The sequence below is a fragment of the Lagenorhynchus albirostris genome, chromosome 9 (assembly GCF_949774975.1).
Source record: "Lagenorhynchus albirostris chromosome 9, mLagAlb1.1, whole genome shotgun sequence".
Taxonomy (NCBI): Eukaryota; Metazoa; Chordata; class Mammalia; order Artiodactyla; family Delphinidae; genus Lagenorhynchus; species Lagenorhynchus albirostris.
In genome coordinates this window covers 5,140,522-5,160,191 of record NC_083103.1, presented here as the reverse complement: position 1 = coordinate 5,160,191, position 19,670 = coordinate 5,140,522, and the positions used below count along the sequence as shown (strand labels likewise).

At 62.8% G+C, this 19,670-nt stretch overlaps 2 protein-coding genes across 3 annotated transcripts; both read left to right on the top strand.

Annotated features, from left to right (window-relative positions):
* The first annotated feature begins 653 nt into the window (after positions 1-653).
* Positions 654-4,796, top strand: NDUFS8 (NADH:ubiquinone oxidoreductase core subunit S8). Of its 2 annotated transcripts, XM_060158383.1 has the most exons (7): positions 654-746; positions 1,703-1,760; positions 1,850-1,900; positions 2,466-2,555; positions 2,650-2,822; positions 4,394-4,522; positions 4,608-4,796. In XM_060158383.1, exons 2-7 carry the CDS (start codon positions 1,703-1,705, stop codon positions 4,737-4,739), a joined length of 633 nt encoding a protein of 210 aa, XP_060014366.1. In that variant the 5' UTR covers positions 654-746; the 3' UTR covers positions 4,740-4,796. The 2 variants fall into 2 exon arrangements, with proteins under 2 accessions (XP_060014366.1, XP_060014367.1); XM_060158384.1 differs by lacking the exon at positions 2,466-2,555.
* Positions 4,797-7,387: 2,591 nt separating this feature from the next.
* On the top strand, positions 7,388-19,427 carry TCIRG1 (T cell immune regulator 1, ATPase H+ transporting V0 subunit a3). The gene is made up of 21 exons (XM_060158370.1): positions 7,388-7,475; positions 8,478-8,541; positions 9,763-9,883; positions 10,270-10,348; positions 11,198-11,418; positions 11,507-11,592; positions 11,839-11,965; positions 12,047-12,129; positions 12,302-12,395; positions 12,655-12,867; positions 13,533-13,677; positions 16,220-16,359; positions 16,469-16,626; positions 16,702-16,792; positions 17,333-17,451; positions 17,529-17,742; positions 18,091-18,219; positions 18,306-18,410; positions 18,484-18,601; positions 18,999-19,176; positions 19,290-19,427. Exons 3-21 carry the CDS (start codon positions 9,767-9,769, stop codon positions 19,366-19,368), a joined length of 2,496 nt encoding a protein of 831 aa, XP_060014353.1. The 5' UTR covers positions 7,388-7,475; positions 8,478-8,541; positions 9,763-9,766; the 3' UTR covers positions 19,369-19,427.
* Positions 19,428-19,670: the final 243 nt, after the last annotated feature.

The following is a 19,670-nucleotide window of genomic DNA, read 5'->3' as shown; positions in this document are numbered from 1 at the left end:
CATCTCCTCCAGGAAGCCCTCCCTGACCACCTTCCACTGCCCCCAACACACAGGCGGCCTCAGGGGCTTTCTCAGTGTCCGTAGCCTCCGGGGTCCCTCTGCCACACAATTCACTGGGAGGAAACACGGGTTTGGGGGCTGTTGAGGGACGGGGCTCCCGGGTCATACAGATCCAGGAGTGGCTCAGGCGGCCGCACTTCGCAGATCTAAGGCTTAGGCCAAGTTACTACACAAGTCCGTGCCTCAGTTTCCCCATCTGTAAAGCGAAATTAATCGTTCCTCCCCACAGGGCTGCCGGGAGGATTAAATGAAGACGCCAGGATGAAGGTTTAGCATAGAGTAGGCATGGCTCCCGCGAGGAATCACCACAGGCTACGATTCTCATCACCGTTATCACACACGCCCCGCCGAGGCCGAGCGGGTGTCCTCCAGCCCAGGGCGCCGGGTCCGACAGGAGCAGCAACCTTAAACCACGCCTCGGATGTCCCGCCTCCAAGAGCTCGGGAGTCCCGGCTCACTAGTTTCTCGCACCCAACCCGGCGGCGCTCTACACCACTTCAAGCCCCTGCCTGCTCCCCTAGCCAATCGGAGAAAAGACTTTTTCGATCCCGCCTCTTTCGGCTGCGCCACCAGCCAATCAGACCACACCACGAAGAGTCCACGCCCAATGGCAGCATCCCAGGATGTAGGCTCCGCCTCTCGACGGACAGGCCCCTCGGCCCTGGAAGGAGAGGCAGCGATTCAAGGTGGGTGTTTGGGGCTCAGGTGTTAAGGCCCAGCCTGGGCAGCGCGGCATCGGGGTCGAGTGTGCGGCCCCCGTTGGCTCCGCCGGCTCCGCGCCCGGGCTTTATCTCGGCCCGCTCAGAACCCGCGGCCTCTGTGTCCTTGAGCGTGCAGCGGGCGGGAAACCGGCACCGTCAGGGCGCATATGCACCTCCAGCGCCCGTCGGGTCAGAGGTCATGAGGAAGGGCGGGGAAGGAGCCGGGTTGGGTGCCTGGCACTGAAGTCAGCGGTCAAAAGAAATGGTCCCGCTAGAGGTCACAGGTCACCAGAGGGGCACTGTTGGCCTCGGCTAAGTGCCAGGCTCTGGGCTAAACCCTTGGCATCTTCGAGCCTCCTCCATTCTCGTGACCTCCCATTTCACAAGTGAGAAAACCCAAGGTCACTTGGCAGGCTGGGAGACAGTTCCAGAAGGACCTTGATGCTGGGGAGAGGAATTTGATCTTGAGGGTTATTTAAGCCCTTAAAAGGTTCATTAGGGGAGGGCTGGGGGTGTAAAGGGAGGGGTCTGGCCTGGGTTCACATCCTGGTCCCACCCCCTCAGTGTGTGACTTTGGGCAAGTCACTTAACACGACTGAGCTGTGGCTTCTCATCTGTGCCTCCCTCTGAGGTCATCATGTGGACAAAGTGACAGTGCGTGTGACCCCTAGCACAGTGCCTGGCACGGTGAGCTCTGAATAAACGCCGGTGGCAGGTGGCAGTGTTAACCTGGGTCAGGTTGGAGGCCGGGAGGGGCTGCACCTGGGAACAGGAAGGCCGTCTGTGCCTCTGACAGGAATGGGGGTGAGCAGGGACAAGCTGACACAGTGGCACTGGGGTCAAGGGTCAAGGCTCCTGCAATGCTAGGGTTCCCGGGGGTGGGGGTGGGGAACCATGCCTGTCTGAGACCCACCTATGCCTCACTGTCTTCTTGCCCACAGATGCGCTGCCTGACCACGCCCATGCTGCTTCGGGCCCTGGCCCAGGCCGCACGTGCAGGTAGGACCAAGGGAGCCTTTCCTGGGTGTGAGGGGCCCAGCCTCCTAGCATGAGGTCGCATCTGCACAGCGTAACCCCTATCCTTGCAGGGCATCCCAGTGGCCGGAGCCTCCACAGAAGCACAGTGGCAGCCACCTACAGTGAGTCCCGGGGCGCCGCAAGCCTCAGGCTTTCTGATCATCGTCCTGCCAGAGGCAGGGGAGAAGGCCTGTGTTCTGGTCCTGGCTTTGCTGGGGGCTCGCCCTCTCGGAGCCTCAGTTTCCACTCTGTATAAAGAGGATGGTGATCAAGACTGAATATGATTCTTGGGGGCCGGGTCTGTCATTGCAGGGGGTGGAGGGCCTTCCATGTGGCTACACCGTGTGATCTCAGACCTTCCCCGTGTAGGACAAGGAGGGAGCTGCCAGGTGTGAGCCCTGGGAGCTGTGCCTCTTCATCAGGACCCCAGTACCCAAGCCCCTTCCAACCCCCATCAACTCCTGGCCACACAGGCACAGGGAGAAGCTGGCGAGGACTGCCCAGGGCCTGAGGCTGGCCTCGAGGGTGCTCACTGAGGCGGGAGAGGTTTGGTGAATGAACAAACCCCTGGGGGGCCCAGCTGTTGCACCTAGAAGGAGGCCAGACCTCGTTTCCCTGATCTGGAGTCCTTGGGGAGGGCCTGTGTGAGGCCTGCTGCCACGGCCTCTCTGCCCTCCTCCCCTGCAGAATATGTGAACATGCGGGAGCCCTCAATGGACATGAAGTCAGTGACCGACCGGGCAGCTCAGACCCTGCTGTGGACCGAGCTCATCCGAGGTGGGCCCTGGGGGGAGGGGGGAGGCCGGCTGGTCAGGGGCACAGATGTGTTAGGGAGGAGGGCCCCCTCCCACCGTGCCTGTGCCACCCCCAGGCCTGGGCATGACCCTGAGCTACCTGTTCCGAGAGCCAGCCACCATCAACTACCCATTTGAGAAAGGCCCACTGAGCCCGCGCTTCCGCGGCGAGCATGCGCTGCGCCGGTACCCGTCCGGGGAGGAGCGCTGCATCGCCTGCAAGCTCTGCGAGGCTGTCTGCCCAGCCCAGGTGAGCCCCTGACCCCAACTGACCGCCCCCCGGCCCCTGCCGCTGGGAGAGGGAGGCCACAGCCTGCTGCAGAGAGAGAGAAGCAGGCAGCCCTGGGCCCGAACTCTGGGACCCCTGCCGGGTGGGTGTCCCCGGAAAGTCCCTTTCCCTATCTGAGCCTCTTCCCCCCGTGAATGGGAGCCGACTCAGAGGCAGTGAGTCAGGGGAGGGAAACTTCCAGCCCTGAGCAGGCCACGTGACACACGTGGGTCCTGCCCTTGGGGGTCTGGTCGGGGGCGTGAAACCCAGGCCTCGAGCCACGAGGCGGCACCTGAGGGTCTCCACTTTTACCCGGATGCAGCAGCCGTTTCAGGAGCACTGCCTGTGTGCCTGCCACAGGACCGGACCCAGGGACACGTGTGCCACAGCCGAGGCCCTCACTGCCCCCGGTTGCTGCTCCTTTGAGCCCCTGGCATCTGGTTCTGTCGGAGGGTCCCACACGGACTGTTAGTGCAGAAACAGACACAGCTGGGGCTCTTGGGCTCGCGGATGTGCCTGGCAGGAGCCCAGCAGGCACAGGGGTCCTCACAGTCCACACAGCGACCCCCTCCCAGCGGCCACTCCAGGCCACATCTCTGTGACTCCGGATGGCTGCTGTCCACGACCTGCCTCATTTCCTGGACCACTCCCAGGTCCTGCAGGCCACGGGTTGTGGCCTTGCTGTCCCCAGTCTAGCCACCGACCTGGAGCACGTAGGAGAGCCCCGAAAAAATAATAACAGTGGTGGCATCCAGACAGTGAGTGCCGGCTGTGGACCAGGCACTGAGCCAAACTCATGACTCATCTCTGCAACAACTCTAGGAGGTAGAGATTATTATCCCCATTTTTATAGATGAGGAAACGGAGGCACAAAGAGATGAGGCTAATAGCCAAAGGTCCCACTATGAGTGGTGGGCATTACATTCCTGGGGATATCTGAGGGCCTTTGCCACATCCCTTTGAAGGTCCTCCCAGCTGTGGGAGGCCCCAGGCCACCCCTTCCGCCAGCTGGTGCAAGTGTGCACCCAGGAAGTGAGAGTTAAGGACCTGTGTTTGAGTCTGGGCTCTGCCCCTCACTTACTGTGTGGCTTTGGGAAACCCCTCAACCTCTCTGAGCCTCAGTTTTCTCATCCATTAAATGGGGATAACTAGATGTAATTGGGAAGGTTGTTCAACATGCAACCGACAGTAATGGGGCATTTTTTTACCGGGTGGGACCCCTTGGGTCTGCAGGTGCTATGGTGAACAAGGCAGGCAACGGCCCTCTCCTTGTGGGACTCACGTTCTGAGGCAGGAGGTGCTGGCCGTTAACAAACAAGAGAATGTCAGCTAGGGCAAGCGCTCAGAGGCCGACGTCACAGCCGCGCCGGGCGGCCTGTTAGGAGAGGGGTCAGGAAAGGTACACGCGGGCCGAGAGTGGATGACAGAGGGTCCGCTCTGTAGGCCCCGGGGGGCCAGTCCCGCAGGAGTGGGAATGAGCCATGGCGGGGGCTGGATCCTGTGCCTGGGGCCAGCATGGCTGGCAGGTGACAGTACCCTGTGCCACCCCCCAGGCCATCACCATTGAGGCTGAGCCTCGGGCCGATGGCAGCCGCCGGACCACACGTTACGACATCGACATGACCAAGTGTATCTACTGCGGCTTCTGCCAGGAGGCCTGCCCTGTGGACGCCATCGTTGAGGTGAGCGGGCCCCGCGGCGGGGGAGGCCGGGGCGGAAGCTCCTTGGAGGGGCCTGACGTGGCTGCGCCTGCTCCCCCACTCGCAGGGCCCCAACTTCGAGTTCTCCACGGAGACGCACGAGGAGCTGCTCTACAACAAGGAGAAGCTGCTCAACAACGGGGACAAGTGGGAGGCCGAGATCGCCGCCAACATCCAGGCCGACTACCTCTACCGGTGACCGGCCCGCCGGCTGGCCCGAGGTCCCCTTCTGCCCAATAAAAGAGCTCTGACCTCCCCACCGCCTCTGTCATCAGTCCGCCGTCCAGGCCGAGACCGTCCGCGGCCTGACCACGGCCTGTGGCTTCCTCCATTGGACCAGGTCCTCGGACAGAGTCGCCCTCCTGTGGGACCTACCAGGCCCTCCCCGTGGCTGGGCCCGGGCCCGCGGCAGTGTGTGGCCCGCACATCTTCCTGGGCATGTTCCCCAAGGCTCCGCAGGCTGGAGGTCGGCCCAGGTCCACTGTTCCCATAATCCTGTGTGCCCAAGGGGTGGGGCTGGGGCCTGTCCTCTCCTGAGGGCCACCCACAGCTGAGACCCTAAGGACCTAGAGCCTCTCGCAAGGCCGCAGGCAGAAATACATCAAGAGCAGGAACTTGGAAAGGCCAGAGCATCCTTGCTGGGAGGCAGGGGAAGGCTGCTCTGGTGGGGGCGGGGGGTGACAGTCACGAGGGGGTGACCCAGGCCCTGCTGCCTGTGAGCTGGCTCTGCCTCTCCTCCAGCCACATCCGCTTTTCTCCCCAGCTTCCCCAGACCAGGCTGCTGGCATGGCTTCTGCCGCTCAGGACTTCCTGCTTTGCAGTCCCAGCCAAGTGACATGGTTCCTTCTGGGACCACACGCAAGCCCAGTGGCAGCAGAGTAGCCAAAAACAGCCCCCTCTAACTTGGTGCTAAGAGGTGTGAGAGGATTTCAATTCATTCTCAGCAGTGAGGAAGTTGGCTCAGAGGGGCGAAGTGTCTTGCTCAGGATCACACAGCACACATCTGATGAAAAAACTAATTCGGGCCTGAGAGATCTCGGAGTTCCCTTTCTCCATTATTTCCAAAAGTGCTTTTTACAAAACACTGATCTCCCAAGATGCTTCTTGGAAGGGTGTTCTAGGGACCAGTAAGTGTGGGAAATGCCCCAAGTGCCTCTCCCCTCTGGGACAGGCACTGCATGACAGCACATTCAAGGCTCTGAGAAGGCCTGCAGCAAAGAAACCCAGATTACCCAGCTCATTACCAGGAAGCCCCTTTTCTCAGATCCCCTGCTGACACCTGGACCTACTTACCAGGCCAGGATGGGCCATCTCCTGATGCAGAAGTGGCCCAGGACTTGTGTGGGCCCCACCACTGGCCAAGGTTTTGGGGTCCTTTGAACCCACAAAATGGCACAGAGGTGAGAAGTGCAGGACCAGGAAGGAAGACTTGAGCCCGGGGAGTGTCCACGAGTCCAGCACCACTAGTCCTGCTGGCTGCTGGGGGCAGGAGCTCTCCAAAAACAAGGCCAGTTGTAAGAGGCAGGCTTGAAAATCCTACATCGCCTCTAATTTTGCTTTTCCCACACGTAACCAGCACTAGGTGCTTGACATGGAGCCTCCATCTGTACGCAGGTAAATAGAATACTTTCATTTAAAGTGGATGAGTCTAGGGACTTCCCTGGCGGTCCAGTGGTTAAGACTCCACACTTCCAGTGCAGGGGCTGTGGGTTCGATTCCTGGTTGGGGAACTAAGATTGCCCATGCCATGCAGCACAGCCAAAAAAATAAAAAATAAAATGGATGAGTGTATCCAGCTCCTGACTTGATTCTCTCCCTTACTGCTGGGTCAGAGTGCAGCTCTAATGCCATTTTGTAACATGATAGAGTTCCAGTTTGCCCTGAACAGGAAGTATTGACCCGAGGCCCCCACTGGTACTCAGTTTGGTTGTGTCGAGGTTACTCCCTGAAAGTAGCCCCTCGGTGCCCCAGAAAGTGTCTCCCACTTTGCTGAAGACACTAGCCTTGGCTGTGACTCAGTTGCCAGCGCCCAGCTCTGGGGCTCCGTTTGCCCACCCTCCCCCCACCGCTCACAGGCCCTTGCCCTGAGGGGCCCCAGCGGGTGCAGGCTTGGCCTGTCCAAAGTGCAGGCAGCTGGACAGTCGTGAGCCCCAGGTTGTGGGTGCTGCGACAGGACAAACTGCACGGAGCTCAGTAGCAGCAAGGTCATGGGGACACATCCAGCCACAGGAGGAGTGACAGCCAGGGCAGAGCATTGCCCAGTGCCTGCTGGGTGCGGGTCCCAGGCCCTGGCCCTTGGTGTCCTGCTGCCATTGAGGAAAGAGGCCCAGAGAAGGGCAGCCACCCGCCCAAAGGCCCAGACCACTGGACCTGGAGTCCAAGGTGGTGGTCAGAAGCAGGAAGCTATAAGGACCTGTGTAATTGCGTGCGGCCTCATGCAAGGGGGAGGGGGTCCTAGAGGTGCGGACACGTAGGTGTTGGGCCCCAGGCCTGAGCGTATTGGGGTCTAATCAGCCCAGTGAGCCCTCTAGATGGTGGAGATCCCACCCTGTAGCCCCGGAGCTGGGCCTAGGCTGGGCATCTCCCCACATCCCGGCCACGTAGATGTGCGCGGTTGGTGCTGGTCAGTGTCTGCTCCAGCCTCCGGACCTCCTCGCCCGTATTAGGCGGCCCACAGCTCCGAATGGGCTCCCAGCCTGGAGCGAGGAAGCGAGGCCGCCAGGCAATCCCAGCCCAGGGCCTGCCTCCGACCCGCGCTCCAGCTCCCAGGACTCCGGGTGGGGGTTCGGGGCGGGCCAGGGGCGGAGCTTCCCTGGCTCCGCCCCTCCCGGCCCCGCCCGCCGCGGAAAGTGAGTTGCGTGGGCGCCGCGGCGGGGATCTCAGAGCTGGGAGAGCAGAGCTGCGCAGAGCAGCGCCGCGTGCAGCCGACCCGGGGGTAAGTGCCCCAGCCGGGGGCTGCAGAGCCCCCAGTTCTGCCTACCACCCTCGCTTCCCACTGCCCTGGGAAGCGGGGGGTGTCGTGGCGCCCCAACCCAGCTGGGTCAGTAGAGGCAGCTCAGTCGTCCGGCCCGCGGGTGTCAGCCGTTGCTGGGGGCCACAGAGGCGAAAGAGGAGAAAGAAGGCGAAAGAGGAGAAAGAAGAGGAGAATGGGGGTGTTAACAGCCTATAACAAACAAGTAGTATTGAGCTCAGCTGTGTCGGGCCAGGTGGTGCTCAGAGCTTTCTCTGCTGCATCTTCCTGGCAGGGAGGGACCCATTCTACAGATGAGGAAACTGAGGCCCACCCAACTAGGAAGAGGCGGAGCTAGAAGAGAGCGCACGCAGACCCTCGTCTCCAGCCCAGCTTGTCGTGGTGGGCCAGGGGCTCAGAGGAGAGATCTGGTGGTTTTCTGGAGGAGTTGGCTTTAAGCCTCCAGCCTCCCAAGGGAGCAGGAGGAGAGGGGCACAGAGTGACTAGAGCCTGGACCCTGAAGGGTGGAGGCACCTTCATTTGTTCTGTAAATGTCTCTGGGGTGGCCCCTGGCTCAGGAGGGGGTCAGGGAGGATGAGGGGGAGGGGATGAGACAGTGGAGGCCTGAAATGCCAGGGGAGGGATCTGCCCAGGTCTCTGCACCCCTGTGCTCACCATGGCTTGTCCCATCCAAGGGACGTGCCCAGGCCGCAGGGCTGCTGCCCTGCCTGGATCCCCAGACCTAGCTCCCTACAACCCCCGTTTGGCCAGCCCAGCCTTTTGGGGTACCTGGGGCAGAGAACAGCCCTCCCCTGAGCGCATACTGTGGGCTGGGCCTGGCTCCTGCCTGGCTCCGTCACCTGCTGACCCGTCTATAAAACAGGACTACAGTGCCCCCTCCCCCAAGGATTGCTGTTAGATTTAAATGAGGTATTGCGGGCGAGGGAGTTACATGGGGGCCCTTGTTATTTTTATCTCCCCGCCTAGGTCCTGTCTCTGGCGGGGTGGCCAAGTCCCATTCACCCAAAGAGGAAGTGGAGGCCCAGAGAGGGTGAGAGACTCCCCAAAGAACACACAGCTAATCACAGCTTGGTAGGGCTCGGAGCCTTGGTCGCTGGCCCTCTTGCCCACCCTTCCCCGTTCAGGGCCTGCTGCTTCCACAGCCCGCAGCTGTCTCTCCCCATTCTCTCTTGTATTCTCCCGGGGCTGGGGAAGGGGCTGCTTTTCCTTTTTTTTTTTTTTTTTTCCTTTTACATTTAAGTAAACCAGACCCAGGAGAGGAAGTGACCAACTAGGCAGGCCCCAGCCCAGCCCAGACAGCAGGCAGGGTGTCAGATGTTCACCCTCTCAGCGGGGCTCTGGCCAGTTCCTGTCCCCTCCCCTCCCCTGCTCAATTTGCGAGCTAAGGAAACTGAGTCCCACAGAGGGGCAGGGGCTGGCCCTGGGCCCCAAGGGCAGTGGCCATGGAGCCCTGGCTTGTGGGCTGGGCGTCTACAGGGCCCAGGGAGGCCACACTGGCGCTCCCCCTGCCCCGCGGGCGGTGATTAAGCAAAGGCCAGGCCAGGCCCTTCCTGCCCATTTCAGTTTCCACAGTTTCACTTTTGTTGGTTTCGACACCTGGAGGGCTCCTCCCTCGGCCCCTACCACAGCGGGACAGCCCGGGCCTCAGGGGAAGGTCCTGCTTCCTCAGCGCCCTCTGCCTGTCCTCTCTACCCTTCCTGAGTCCCAGAGGAGGCCCCCACCCCTCAGCGCCCACAGACCGGCAGGGAGGGAGGAGGGCCCTGGCTGCCTGTGGGGATGGGGCGGACCTCAGCCCTGCTGTTCCTGTCAAGGTTGCTCCCCAGGGTGGAAAGGCGAGGGCAGTCAGGTGGCCGGCGCTGGAGGTGGCCCTTGGCCTGGGGCCCCGAGGATGTGTAGGATCTCGGGTGAGGGCAGGTCACAGAGAGGGGACAGGAGGAGCAGGGGCCAGGTGTGAGAAGAGCCAGTGTCCCCAGGAGCCACTAGGGGTGGGGGGTAGGGGTCTCAGACGGCGCAGAGCCCGCTGGGAAGGAGCTTGGCGTTGGACTGTGGGTCCAGCTGTAAGGTCAGCTCGCCGCTTACTTCCTGTGTGACCTCAGCACCCCGCTAAGCCATCCTGGGCCTCAGTCTCCCCATCTGTCAGATAGGGGTGGTAGCGGGACCTTGCAGGATCATGTGAACCCAGAATTCACACCTGGTGGGGAACTGCCTGGGACCCCACCCGCCTGAGCTCCCACCCCTGTCGGCCCCACAGGACCATGGGCTCCATGTTCCGGAGTGAGGAGGTGGCGCTCGTCCAGCTCTTCCTGCCCACAGCTGCTGCCTACGCCTGCGTGAGCCAGCTTGGGGAGCTGGGCCTTGTGGAGTTCAGAGACGTGAGTGGGGCTGGGGTGGGCGTGAGGGGAGGCCTCGTTCTTGGGTGTCCCATACGGTGGACCATCTCCCCCAGACTGACCCCCGGCCCTGCTTGAATCCCGGCAACCTCTGCCATATATACTTGGCTCTCAGGCCGGCTTTACTCGTGGCTGAGACCACCCTGTTCCAGCCCGGGTTCAGCCAGGCCTCCTGGGCCCTGCCTCGCCCTTCCCAGGCCACATGGGGTCTGGTGTGTCTTCAGCTGGGCATCTGGAGGGTCACAGCGTACTCAGCACCTTTCTGGGGGAGGCAGCTATGGCCTGAGGAGAGCCGGGCCTGGGCCCTGGTGGGGGGACCTCCTTGGCCCTCTGCCTGGAAAACTGATCCCTCCGTTTGGCAACCACAGCTCAATGCCTCGGTGAGTGCCTTCCAGAGACGTTTCGTGGTAGATGTTCGTCGCTGTGAAGAGCTGGAGAAGACCTTCGGTGAGTTGGCCCTGGGCCCACACCCCAGGCACACTTCCTGGAGGAGGCGCCAGTCAAGCTTGGTCTGAAAGGAAGAGTCCGAGTTGCCCAGGCGGACGGCAGAGAAGGGAGGTCCGGGCCAGGCCCTGCAGAGCCAGGACGGGGCAGCTGGGATCTTTGGGGTGTTCTTGGGTGAGCTGAGCAGAGGGTCCAGGCCAGGCCCGGCTTGGAAGAGGCCTTGAATACCGAATGAGGGCTCGGGACTTCACCCTCTGGTCGCCAGGAGCCACCCATAGGTTCCTAAGCAGGAGAGAAGCATGGACAGAACTTTTTCTGCTGCAGATGGACTGGGATGGGCAGAGGCCAGGATCCTGGGTCAGGTGCCCCCAAGGAGCAGCTGCTTGGCCCTGGGCAAGAGGGACCCCTGCCCTGGGTTCTATTCTGGAAACGCCTCTTAGGAGGGTCCTGCAAGGTGGGAGGATAGAGCATGTCTGTTTAATGGTTAGATTGACTGATAGGTTTTAAGTCATCAGGCAGGTACCCTGTAGGCCTCCATGCAAGCTCTCATCCCCTGCAGTGCTAGGGCCACCTGCCCGAAGACCGCTATGGGACCCAGGCCAGGGGCTGGGGACGGAGAGCAGCCCAGAAGAGCCCCAGGGCGGGGGGAGGCGGAGAAGACCTGCAGGGATGGAGGTTTAGCCGGAGGTTTTTCCGGGGTCTCAGACTCAGTGAATCAGTTAGCTGGTGGCCAGCAGAGTTTGGGGTGGCAGTTGGAATTCCCTAGATGTTAGCCATCCCTTGGCTAATAGTGGCCATTGGCTGGTGGTGGCTCCTGAGCCGGCTCCCCGATGCCCGTCCCTCTGCACCCAGCCTTCCTGCAGGAGGAGGTATGGCAGGCTGGGCTGACGCTGCCTCCGCCTGAGGGGGCGCTGCCGGCGCCCTTGCCCCGCGACCTTCTGCACATCCAGGAGGAGACGGATCGCCTAGAACAGGAGCTCCGGGACGTGCGGGGCAACCGGCAGGCCCTGCGGGCCCAGCTCCACGAGCTGCAGCTCCACTCGGCTGTACTGGGCCAGGGCCATGGCCCCTCGGTCAGCTCCGGCCCGGGCAGGGCGTGGGGAGGGGCGGGGGCCCCAGACCCCACCTGGGCCGGGACTCATGGCGCCTCTCGGCTCCTAGTTGGCAGCCAGCCACACAGATGGGCCCCTGGAAAGAACACCCCTGCTCCAGTCCCCCGGGGGGCCGCACCAGGACCTGAGGGTCAAGTAAGTGAGGGGCAGCTTCGCTCTCTTTCCGGTTGGTGCAGGGGTGAGGCAGGCCAGCTCGGACTTCTTGTCCAGGGCCCTCGTGCAGCCGCCCTCAGGCCTGGACTTCCCTTTGCCCCTGGGGGTCTCTTCTGGCCCTGCCTGGCGGGCTCCTGCCTCCTCTGTGCGGACGGGGGCAGTGTGCCTGGCCCGGGTGAGGGGGGGGAGGCCGGAGCAGCCCCTGCCCAGCCCCACCCGTCCCTGCAGCTTCGTAGCAGGTGCCGTGGAGCCCCACAAGGCCGCCGCCCTGGAGCGCCTGCTCTGGAGGGCCTGCCACGGCTTCCTCATCGCCAGCTTCAGGGACATGGAGCAGCAGCTGGAGGGGCCCGTGACGGTGAGCGGGCCGGGCGCGCAGGCTGGGGTGCGTGCTGGGTGGAGCCGGGACTGCAGGGTGATGTGCGCCCCGCTCCGGCAGGGTGAGCCTGCGACGTGGGTGACCTTCCTCATCTCCTACTGGGGCGAGCAGATCGGGCAGAAGATCCGCAAGATCACTGACTGGTGAGCCCCCGTCGGGTGGGGGGCTGGCCCCCCACTGCCCTCATGCCCGGGCCCCTGCGTGTCACCTCCACCGAGCCCGCTCTGCCACACTGCCCTGTGGGCTCCCTTTAGACTCAGCCTCTGCAAGCCCTGGACCCTGTGCCCACCTCACCTCCCCCCTCCTCCCTGCCAGCTTCCACTGCCACGTCTTCCCATTTGTGGAGCAGGAGGAGGCCCGCCGCGCAGCCCTGCAGCAGCTGCAGCAGCAGAGCCAAGAGCTGCAGGAGGTGGGCGCCCGTGGCCTGGCTGTAGCCCTGCCTTCCCCCCCGCCCCTCCCCTCCTGACACCCCTCCCCCTCCCTGCCCCTCCCCTCCTGACACCCCTCCCCCACCCCCAGCTCCTCCTCCCCCGCCCCCCCTCCTGACACCCCTCCCCCTCCCTCCCCTCCTGACACCCCTCCCCCTCCCCGCCCCTCCCCTCCTGACACCCCTCCCCCTCCCCGCCCCTCCCCCCCCCACTCCTCTTGACCCCCTGCTCTGGTCGCAGGTCCTGGGTGAGACGGAGCACTTCCTGAGCCAGGTGCTGGGCCGGGTGCAGAGACTGTTGCCGCCCTGGCAGGTGCAGATCCGCAAGATGAAGGCCGTGTACCTGGCCCTCAACCAGTGCAGCGTGAGCACCACGCACAAGTGCCTCATCGCCGAGGCCTGGTGTGCCACGCGCGACCTGCCCACCCTGCAGCAGGCGCTGCAGGGCAGCTCGGTGAGCATGGGGGGTGGTCTCCCGCCCTCCCCTACTGCCAGGCAGGGGCTGGTTTCCTCCACACAACACATCTCCCATTCCCGGTGCCATCAGCGCCGTGCCTTTGCCGGGACTCATCCTCCTCCAGGGAGTCCACCGTGATGGCCCTGGCCCAGCAAGCCCTCTTCCTGCCCCGACTTCCCAGAGGCCCTGGGATGGGCCGTCACACCCTGGAAGCTGCACTGGGTGTTAAGTTAGAAACCGGGTTCAAATCCAGGCTCTGCAGGTACTGGCCCTGTGACCTTGGGCCAACTGGAGGGAGCCTTGGGCTCATCTGTGAAATGGGGTTGCTGACCCTGCTTCCAGGGGTCGCCGTGCTAGGTGCTCACCTGTGGCCATGGGGCTCCCTCTCCTGGGCCACCTGGATGGGAAGAAGCACGCTTCTGTTTCCCGAGTGACTTTTGGGCCAATCTCTGGCCCTCCCTGAATCCCCCTGAACTGGGGCAGGTGGGGCTGGTCATGCTATTTCACAGGGAGAGGAGGGGCTGCCCTGGGTCCCCTGGCTCCCACCCAGCGAGTCCCCACAGTGCTCTCTATCTCTAGCTGGCCGTGGCTGGAGGGTCCGAGCATCCCTGAAGGCCCCTGCCATCAGTCTTGTCTGTCTGTCTGCCTGCCGGGTGCCCCAGAGCGAGGCGGGTGTGAGCGCCGTGGTTCACCGCATCCCCTGCCGAGACATGCCCCCCACACTCATCCGTACCAACCGCTTCACGGCCAGCTTCCAGGGCATCGTGGACGCCTATGGTGTGGGCCGCTACCAGGAGGTCAATCCTGGTGAGAGCCACCACGTCCCCAGCCCCGGCCTTCGGGAGGCTCAGCTGCTGCCCTGGGTGGAAGCATGGGAGGGCTGCGTCGCCACCTGGGCCTGCCCCGCCCTCCTGAGGTGAGGGGCGCACTCCTGGTCATGTTCTTGGGGGTCCAGTGGAGGCACTTCACGTTTATCCCCCGCAGACACCCCCACTGCCCTGCTGTTAAGATAACAGGGGAACCAGCAGAGTTGTGCAAAGGATAGCAGCTTTGTAGTAGGAATGGACCAGGTTGGAGGTCCTACTCACTTACTTTGATGAGTTTCTTAGCTTCTCTGAGCCTCAGTTTCCTCATCTATAAAATGGGGATGATGGTACATACCTGAGCGGTGTTGGGAAGATTAATGATCGCCAAAGGTTGCAAACCAGTGGTCCACGAGGCCAGCATCAGTCTGCAGACGTGTTTTGCTTGGCCACGTTGTCTGGCCACGTTGAAAGGTTTGAATTGGGTGCAGCCCCAGGTCAGGTTCTCCCAGAAGCAGACCCTGAGATGGGGTCTCTGATGCAAGTGGCCTATTAAGAGAGGTGTTCCTGGGAGAAACCAGTAAGGGACCTTAGGGGACGGGGAAGCAGGCAGGAAGGGGAGAGCTGAGTAGGGCCAGTCTCAGGTGAAGCCCAGCCTCAGCCTGAGCCTGCAGGGAGCTCTACAGCATGAAGGACACTATGGAGTGTCCACCTCAAGGCTGATGAGCAGGGCTTTCAAACCCAGCGCCCTCAGTCGTCTGCCAGCCCTCGCGGGTGGGCAGTGAGGCCGTCAGCTCCAGGCACGTCCACCTGGGTGCTCACTGGCCTGGCGAGGCTGCTGCTCTCTAAGTGGCCCACTGGGCAGAGGGTTGCACAGAGCTGCCAAGGGAGCTGCGGCCGCCTGGGCAGAGCCTCAGTGTCTGCTGCGGGCGCCAGGGTTTAAAGTGGGAGTTTTTGCAAAAGTCTGCATTTTCTCAAGACTGGCGAAAAGTGAGAGATTTGGCGACATGGTCCACCTCCAACAGGCTGGAGCTGGGTGGTGGCAGCCCCCTCCCGTTTGCCAGTGCCCGTCCCGAGGGCAGCAGGCACTGGCTTTCCTCCCTTTCTGGCCCCCTCCTCCTTCCTGAGGCCTGTGGGACCTGGCCTGTCATCCGCCAGGTTCCTCTCCCTCCAGACACCACCCTCCCTGCAGAAGGCTGGCTGCGGTGTGGCCAGTGGCCCAGCATCCCCCGTGTCACGGGGTAGGGGCTGCAGTGCATCTCTGTGTGAGCCCAAAGAATGGGTGTGAGGGTGAACCGTGATGAGGTCCCTTATGGGAGGCCAGGGAGGGGTCCTGCCTCATCCAGTGGGCAAGAGGCAGGGTTTGGGATCCCCGGGGCGGTACAGGCAGCACATGAGGATGGAATCCAGGGCCGTGTGGACTGAGACCAGGGTCACGTGGTCCTCTGGGGCCTGCTGACCCTGCAGGACCAGCATCCGGGAGCTTGACGTGGGGCCCCCAGCCCATTTCACCTGCCCGTAGTCCCTCTGCGTTAGCGGATGCCAGTCTGGTTAGAGCAGGCCTGATCACCAGATATCCATGGTTGGTAATATGCCACTAGCTCTCAAAGCAGTAGCTTTGCGGAGTATTCGTTTCCTAGGGCTGCTGTAACAAAGCCTGACAGATGGGGCGGCTGAAATGATAGGTATTTATCGTCACTCAGTTCTGGAGGCTGGAAGTCTGAGATCAAGGTGTCGGCAGGGCTGGTTCCTTCTGAGAGCTGTGAGGGAGAATGTGTTCAGGCCTCTCTCCTTGGCTTGCAGACAGCTGTTTTCATGTTTGTATGGCATTCTCCCAGTGTTTGTGTCTAAGGCCTAAATTTCCCCCTTTTTATAGGGACACCGGTTATATTTGATTAGGACCCACCCTAATGACCTCATTTTCACTGGGTTACAACTGTAAAGGTTGTATTTCCAAAGAAGGTCACTGTCTAAGGTACTGGGGGTTAGGACTCCAACATATCTTTTGCTGGGGTGGGGGACACAATTCAACCCATAACTGAGGTGTGCGTTAGAATCCTAACACCTATGAGAAAATGTCCCCATTTTACTAAAGGGAAGCTGAGGTCCCAGAGGTTAAGTGACCAACTCGGCCTTCTGGAACTTGCCATGTGCCAGCCAGGACTACCACTGGGCTCTCTGTGCTTCTGCTTTAAGCTCTTCTCATAAATAATAATAGCTAGAACTGCTAACGTTATATTGAGCATTTATGGTTTTCCAGGTACTGTCCATGGATAAAGTCATTTATAACAGCCCTATAAAGTGGTGGTATTTTTATCTCCATTTTGCAGATGGGGAATGGAGGTTCAGAGAGGTTAAGATACTAGCCCAAGGTTGCACAGCTAGTAAGTGCCTGGATCTTGAGTGCAGGCAGGTGGTGTGGCATCCCTGCCTGGCTACACCACCTTCATGTCTCCTGGGGCCCCGGAGCCTGGCTTGGGGAGCCTGTGTGGCATCCTGTACAGGGATGGGGGTCCTGGCTGACCGCGTGGCCCCTCTGCCCGCAGCACCCTACACCATCATCACCTTCCCCTTTCTCTTCGCCGTCATGTTCGGTGACGTGGGCCACGGGCTGCTCATGTTTCTCTTCGCCCTGGCCATGGTGCTGGCCGAGAACCGGCCAGCCGTGAAGACGGCGCAGAACGAGGTGAGGGGTGACGGGGTGGGTGGTACGGGGCGGGGCGGGGGGGGAGGGGGGGGTCCGGGCACAGCAGGGGGCCCAGGCTGGCTCTCGCCACGCCTCTCTGCACCCCCAGATCTGGAGGACCTTCTTTGAGGGCCGCTACCTGCTCCTGCTCATGGGCCTGTTCTCCGTCTACACCGGCTTCATCTACAACGAGTGCTTCAGCTGCGCCACGGCTGTCTTCCCCTCGGGCTGGAGCGTGGCGGCCATGGCCAACCAGTCGGGCTGGAGGTGAGGCCCGGCCGTGCCCGCCCCGCAGCCCTGAGGCCCCCGGGCCCCTGACCAGCCCGCCTGCTCTTGTCACAGTGACGCCTTCCTGGCCCAGCAGCCGCTGCTCTCCCTGGACCCCAATGTCACCGGCGTCTTCCTGGGACCGTACCCCTTCGGCATTGACCCGGTGAGTCCCGGCCGCCTGTCGGAGGCGGTGGCGGGCAGGAGGGCGGGTCCGGGGCTCCCCGCTTGCGCAGCCCCTCCCAAGCACCAGGCCCAGTTCCGGGTACAGGAGGCAGGAGCCCCCCTAGACCAGGGCCTGCGTGGCAGGGGGGCCTGCACTGCAGCCACTTGAAAAGCAGAGAAGCGAGTCCCAATGAGGGCAGCCTTCTGTAGTCCCCTCTGTGCCAGGCAGGCACCGTTCTGAGCCCTTGCTGAATTGACTTGATGTCTAGTGCTCGTGACAGCTCCATGGGAGCACGTTAGTGCCGTCCCCATTTTACAGGTGAGGAAGCTGAGGTTACACGCCCAAGGTCACCCAGCTAGGAAGAACTGGGGTTGGGGCCCAGGCTGCCCGGCCCAGTCTGTGCTCTTAACTGTTCCCCTCTGCTGCCCCTCGTCGGGCAGGTGATGGGTTGTGCAGAGGCCCTGGAGGGGCAGACAGGCAGATGGGAGTGACTCGGTTGGAGAGGCCCCTTCACGACACCCATCCCTCCTGCCACCACAGGTCTGGAGCCTGGCTGTCAACCACCTGAGCTTCCTCAACTCCTTCAAGATGAAGATGTCTGTCATCCTGGGGGTCACCCACATGACCTTCGGGGTGGTCCTGGGAGTCTTCAACCACATGTGAGGACCGGGGCCTTGGGGTGGGGGGCCAGGCAGGGCCAGGGCGACCTGGTGACCTGGCTCCCCTCCTGCCCCAGGCACTTCGGCCAGTGGCACCGGCTGCTGCTGGAGACCCTCCCCGAGCTGGTCTTCCTGCTGGGGCTGTTCGGCTACCTCGTCTTCCTGGTCGCCTACAAGTGGCTGCGAGTCACGGCCGCCAGCGCGGCCTCGGCCCCCAGCATCCTCATCCACTTCATCAACATGTTCCTCTTCTCCAGCAGCCCCGCAAACCGGCCACTTTTCTCCGGGCAGGTAGGCTGGGGCGGGGGTGGGGGTGGGGTGGCGGGGGTGGGGGGCTCACACCCCGCCCTGGGGCCCCCTGGTGGCTGGGCCTCTCAGCTGCAGGATCCTCGTCGGAGAAGTGGGATGCAGGCCTGAGGCCGTGAGACAGGGAGGTCAAGGGGGCCTCCCTGGGAGCTCCCAGCAGGGGTGGTGGCTTCTATGCCCAGAGGAATTCCACACGGGGCGAAGTCCCTGCCTGGTGAGGGGCCCTGGGCTGGAGTGGGCTGCGGGCTCCCCGGGCCCCTGGGGAATCGCGTGGCCCGAGCTGGCCGGTGGCTCGCAGGGGCGCCCTGACCATCGCCCCCTCCTCCCCTGCAGGAAGTGGTGCAGCCCACGCTGGTGGTCCTGGCCCTGGTCATGGTGCCCGTCCTGCTGCTTGGCACGCCCTTGTTCCTGCACCGGGAGCACCGCCGCTGCCACTCTCGGAGGAGGCAACAGCCGGTAGAGGCAGGGGAGCCTGGGGGTGGGGTCCTGTCCGGGACGTGAGCCCCATCTGGGGCTGGGGGTCTGTGATGCCGCTGCACCACCTCTAGGATAAGGACACAGCCGGGCTTCTGGACCTGCCTGACACGTCCCTGGCCAGCCAGGGCTCTGATGAGGAGAAGGCAGGATGCCCAGGGGACCAGGCGGAGGCCGAGGTGGGTATGGTGCCTTCCTGAGTAGGGGATGGCTTCGGCCCCACCTGCCCCTCACTGCCACCTGTCCCCCCAGTTTGTCCTGTCCGAGGTGTTCATGCACCAAGCCATCCACACCATCGAGTTCTGCCTGGGCTGCATCTCCAACACGGCCTCCTACCTGCGCCTTTGGGCCCTGAGCTTGGCCCACGCCCGTGAGTCCTGCTCCTTCCCACACCCGGCTGCTGGATGCGTGGCCCCCTCTGGTCGCTTCTTTTTTTTTTTTTTGCGGTACGTGGGCCTCTCACAGTTGTGGCCTCTCCCGTTGCGGAGCACAGGCTCCGGACACGCAGGCCCAGCGGCCATGGCTCACGGGCCCAGCCGCTCCGCGGCATGTGGGATCTTCTCAGACCGGGGCACGAACCTGTGTCCCCTGCATCGGCAGGCGGACCCTCAACCACTGCGCCACCAGGGAAGCCCTGGTCGCTTCTTAGTATCCCTGTCTGTAAAGGGGGGACGTCGGAGGAGGTCCCCCGCTGGCCCACGGGGAGGGCGGGCTTCGGGACGCCAAGGTGGCTTGGTGGTCCCCACGGTTCCCTCCTCCACCTGCAGAGCTGTCACAGGTCCTGTGGGCCATGGTGATGCGAGCCGGCCTGAGCCTGGGCGGCGAGATGGGTGTGGCGGCTGTGGTGCTGGTCCCCGTCTTCGCCGCCTTCGCCGTGATGACTGTGGCCATCCTGCTGGTGATGGAGGGGCTCTCGGCCTTCCTGCACGCGCTGCGGCTGCACTGGTGAGTGGCTGCCTGGCTGGTGTGGGCAGCACGGTGGGGGGGGGCGGGGGGGGGGCGGGGGGGTGGGGGGGGCGGGGGGGCGTCCCCTCACCCGCTCTCCCTTCTCACCCCAGGGTGGAGTTCCAGAACAAGTTCTACTCGGGTACTGGCTACAAGCTGAGCCCCTTCACCTTCGCCGTGGAGGGTGAATAGTGCCCACAGCCCTGCCCTTGCCTTGCTGAGCAGGGAAGAAATAAAGGGGAAGGCCCAGGGCCCGTGTCTTGGTCTTGTCTGGGAGGCAGGGGCTGGGGCTGCTGGGTGTGGAGGAGCCTGGGCTCTGGCATGGGCTGGTCCTGCCCCTGGGAGCCTTTTGGTTGGATGGACACCACGCCAGCCTCTGTGCCCGTCTCCCTTATGTCTGTCTCTGCAGCTGAAGTTGGTGGGGGGTGGGGGGAGGTGGGAGCCACTGGTCTACGACCTGGGGCCTCAGGATGTCAGGATAGGACCCATGAGCA

Excerpts from the sequence above, each read along its gene's own strand:
- NDUFS8 (XM_060158383.1), top strand. The coding sequence starts at position 1,703 with ATGCGCTGCCTGACCACGCCCATGCTGCTTCGGGCCCTGGCCCAGGCC. Across the intron at positions 1,761-1,849 it reads GGCCCAGGCCGCACGTGCAG|GGCATCCCAGTGGCCGGAGC; the intron begins GTAGGACCAAGG and ends CTATCCTTGCAG. Across the intron at positions 4,523-4,607 it reads CTGTGGACGCCATCGTTGAG|GGCCCCAACTTCGAGTTCTC; the intron begins GTGAGCGGGCCC and ends CCCCACTCGCAG.
- TCIRG1 (XM_060158370.1), top strand. The coding sequence starts at position 9,767 with ATGGGCTCCATGTTCCGGAGTGAGGAGGTGGCGCTCGTCCAGCTCTTC. Across the intron at positions 11,419-11,506 it reads GCCAGGGCCATGGCCCCTCG|TTGGCAGCCAGCCACACAGA; the intron begins GTCAGCTCCGGC and ends CTCGGCTCCTAG. Across the intron at positions 19,177-19,289 it reads CACGCGCTGCGGCTGCACTG|GGTGGAGTTCCAGAACAAGT; the intron begins GTGAGTGGCTGC and ends TTCTCACCCCAG.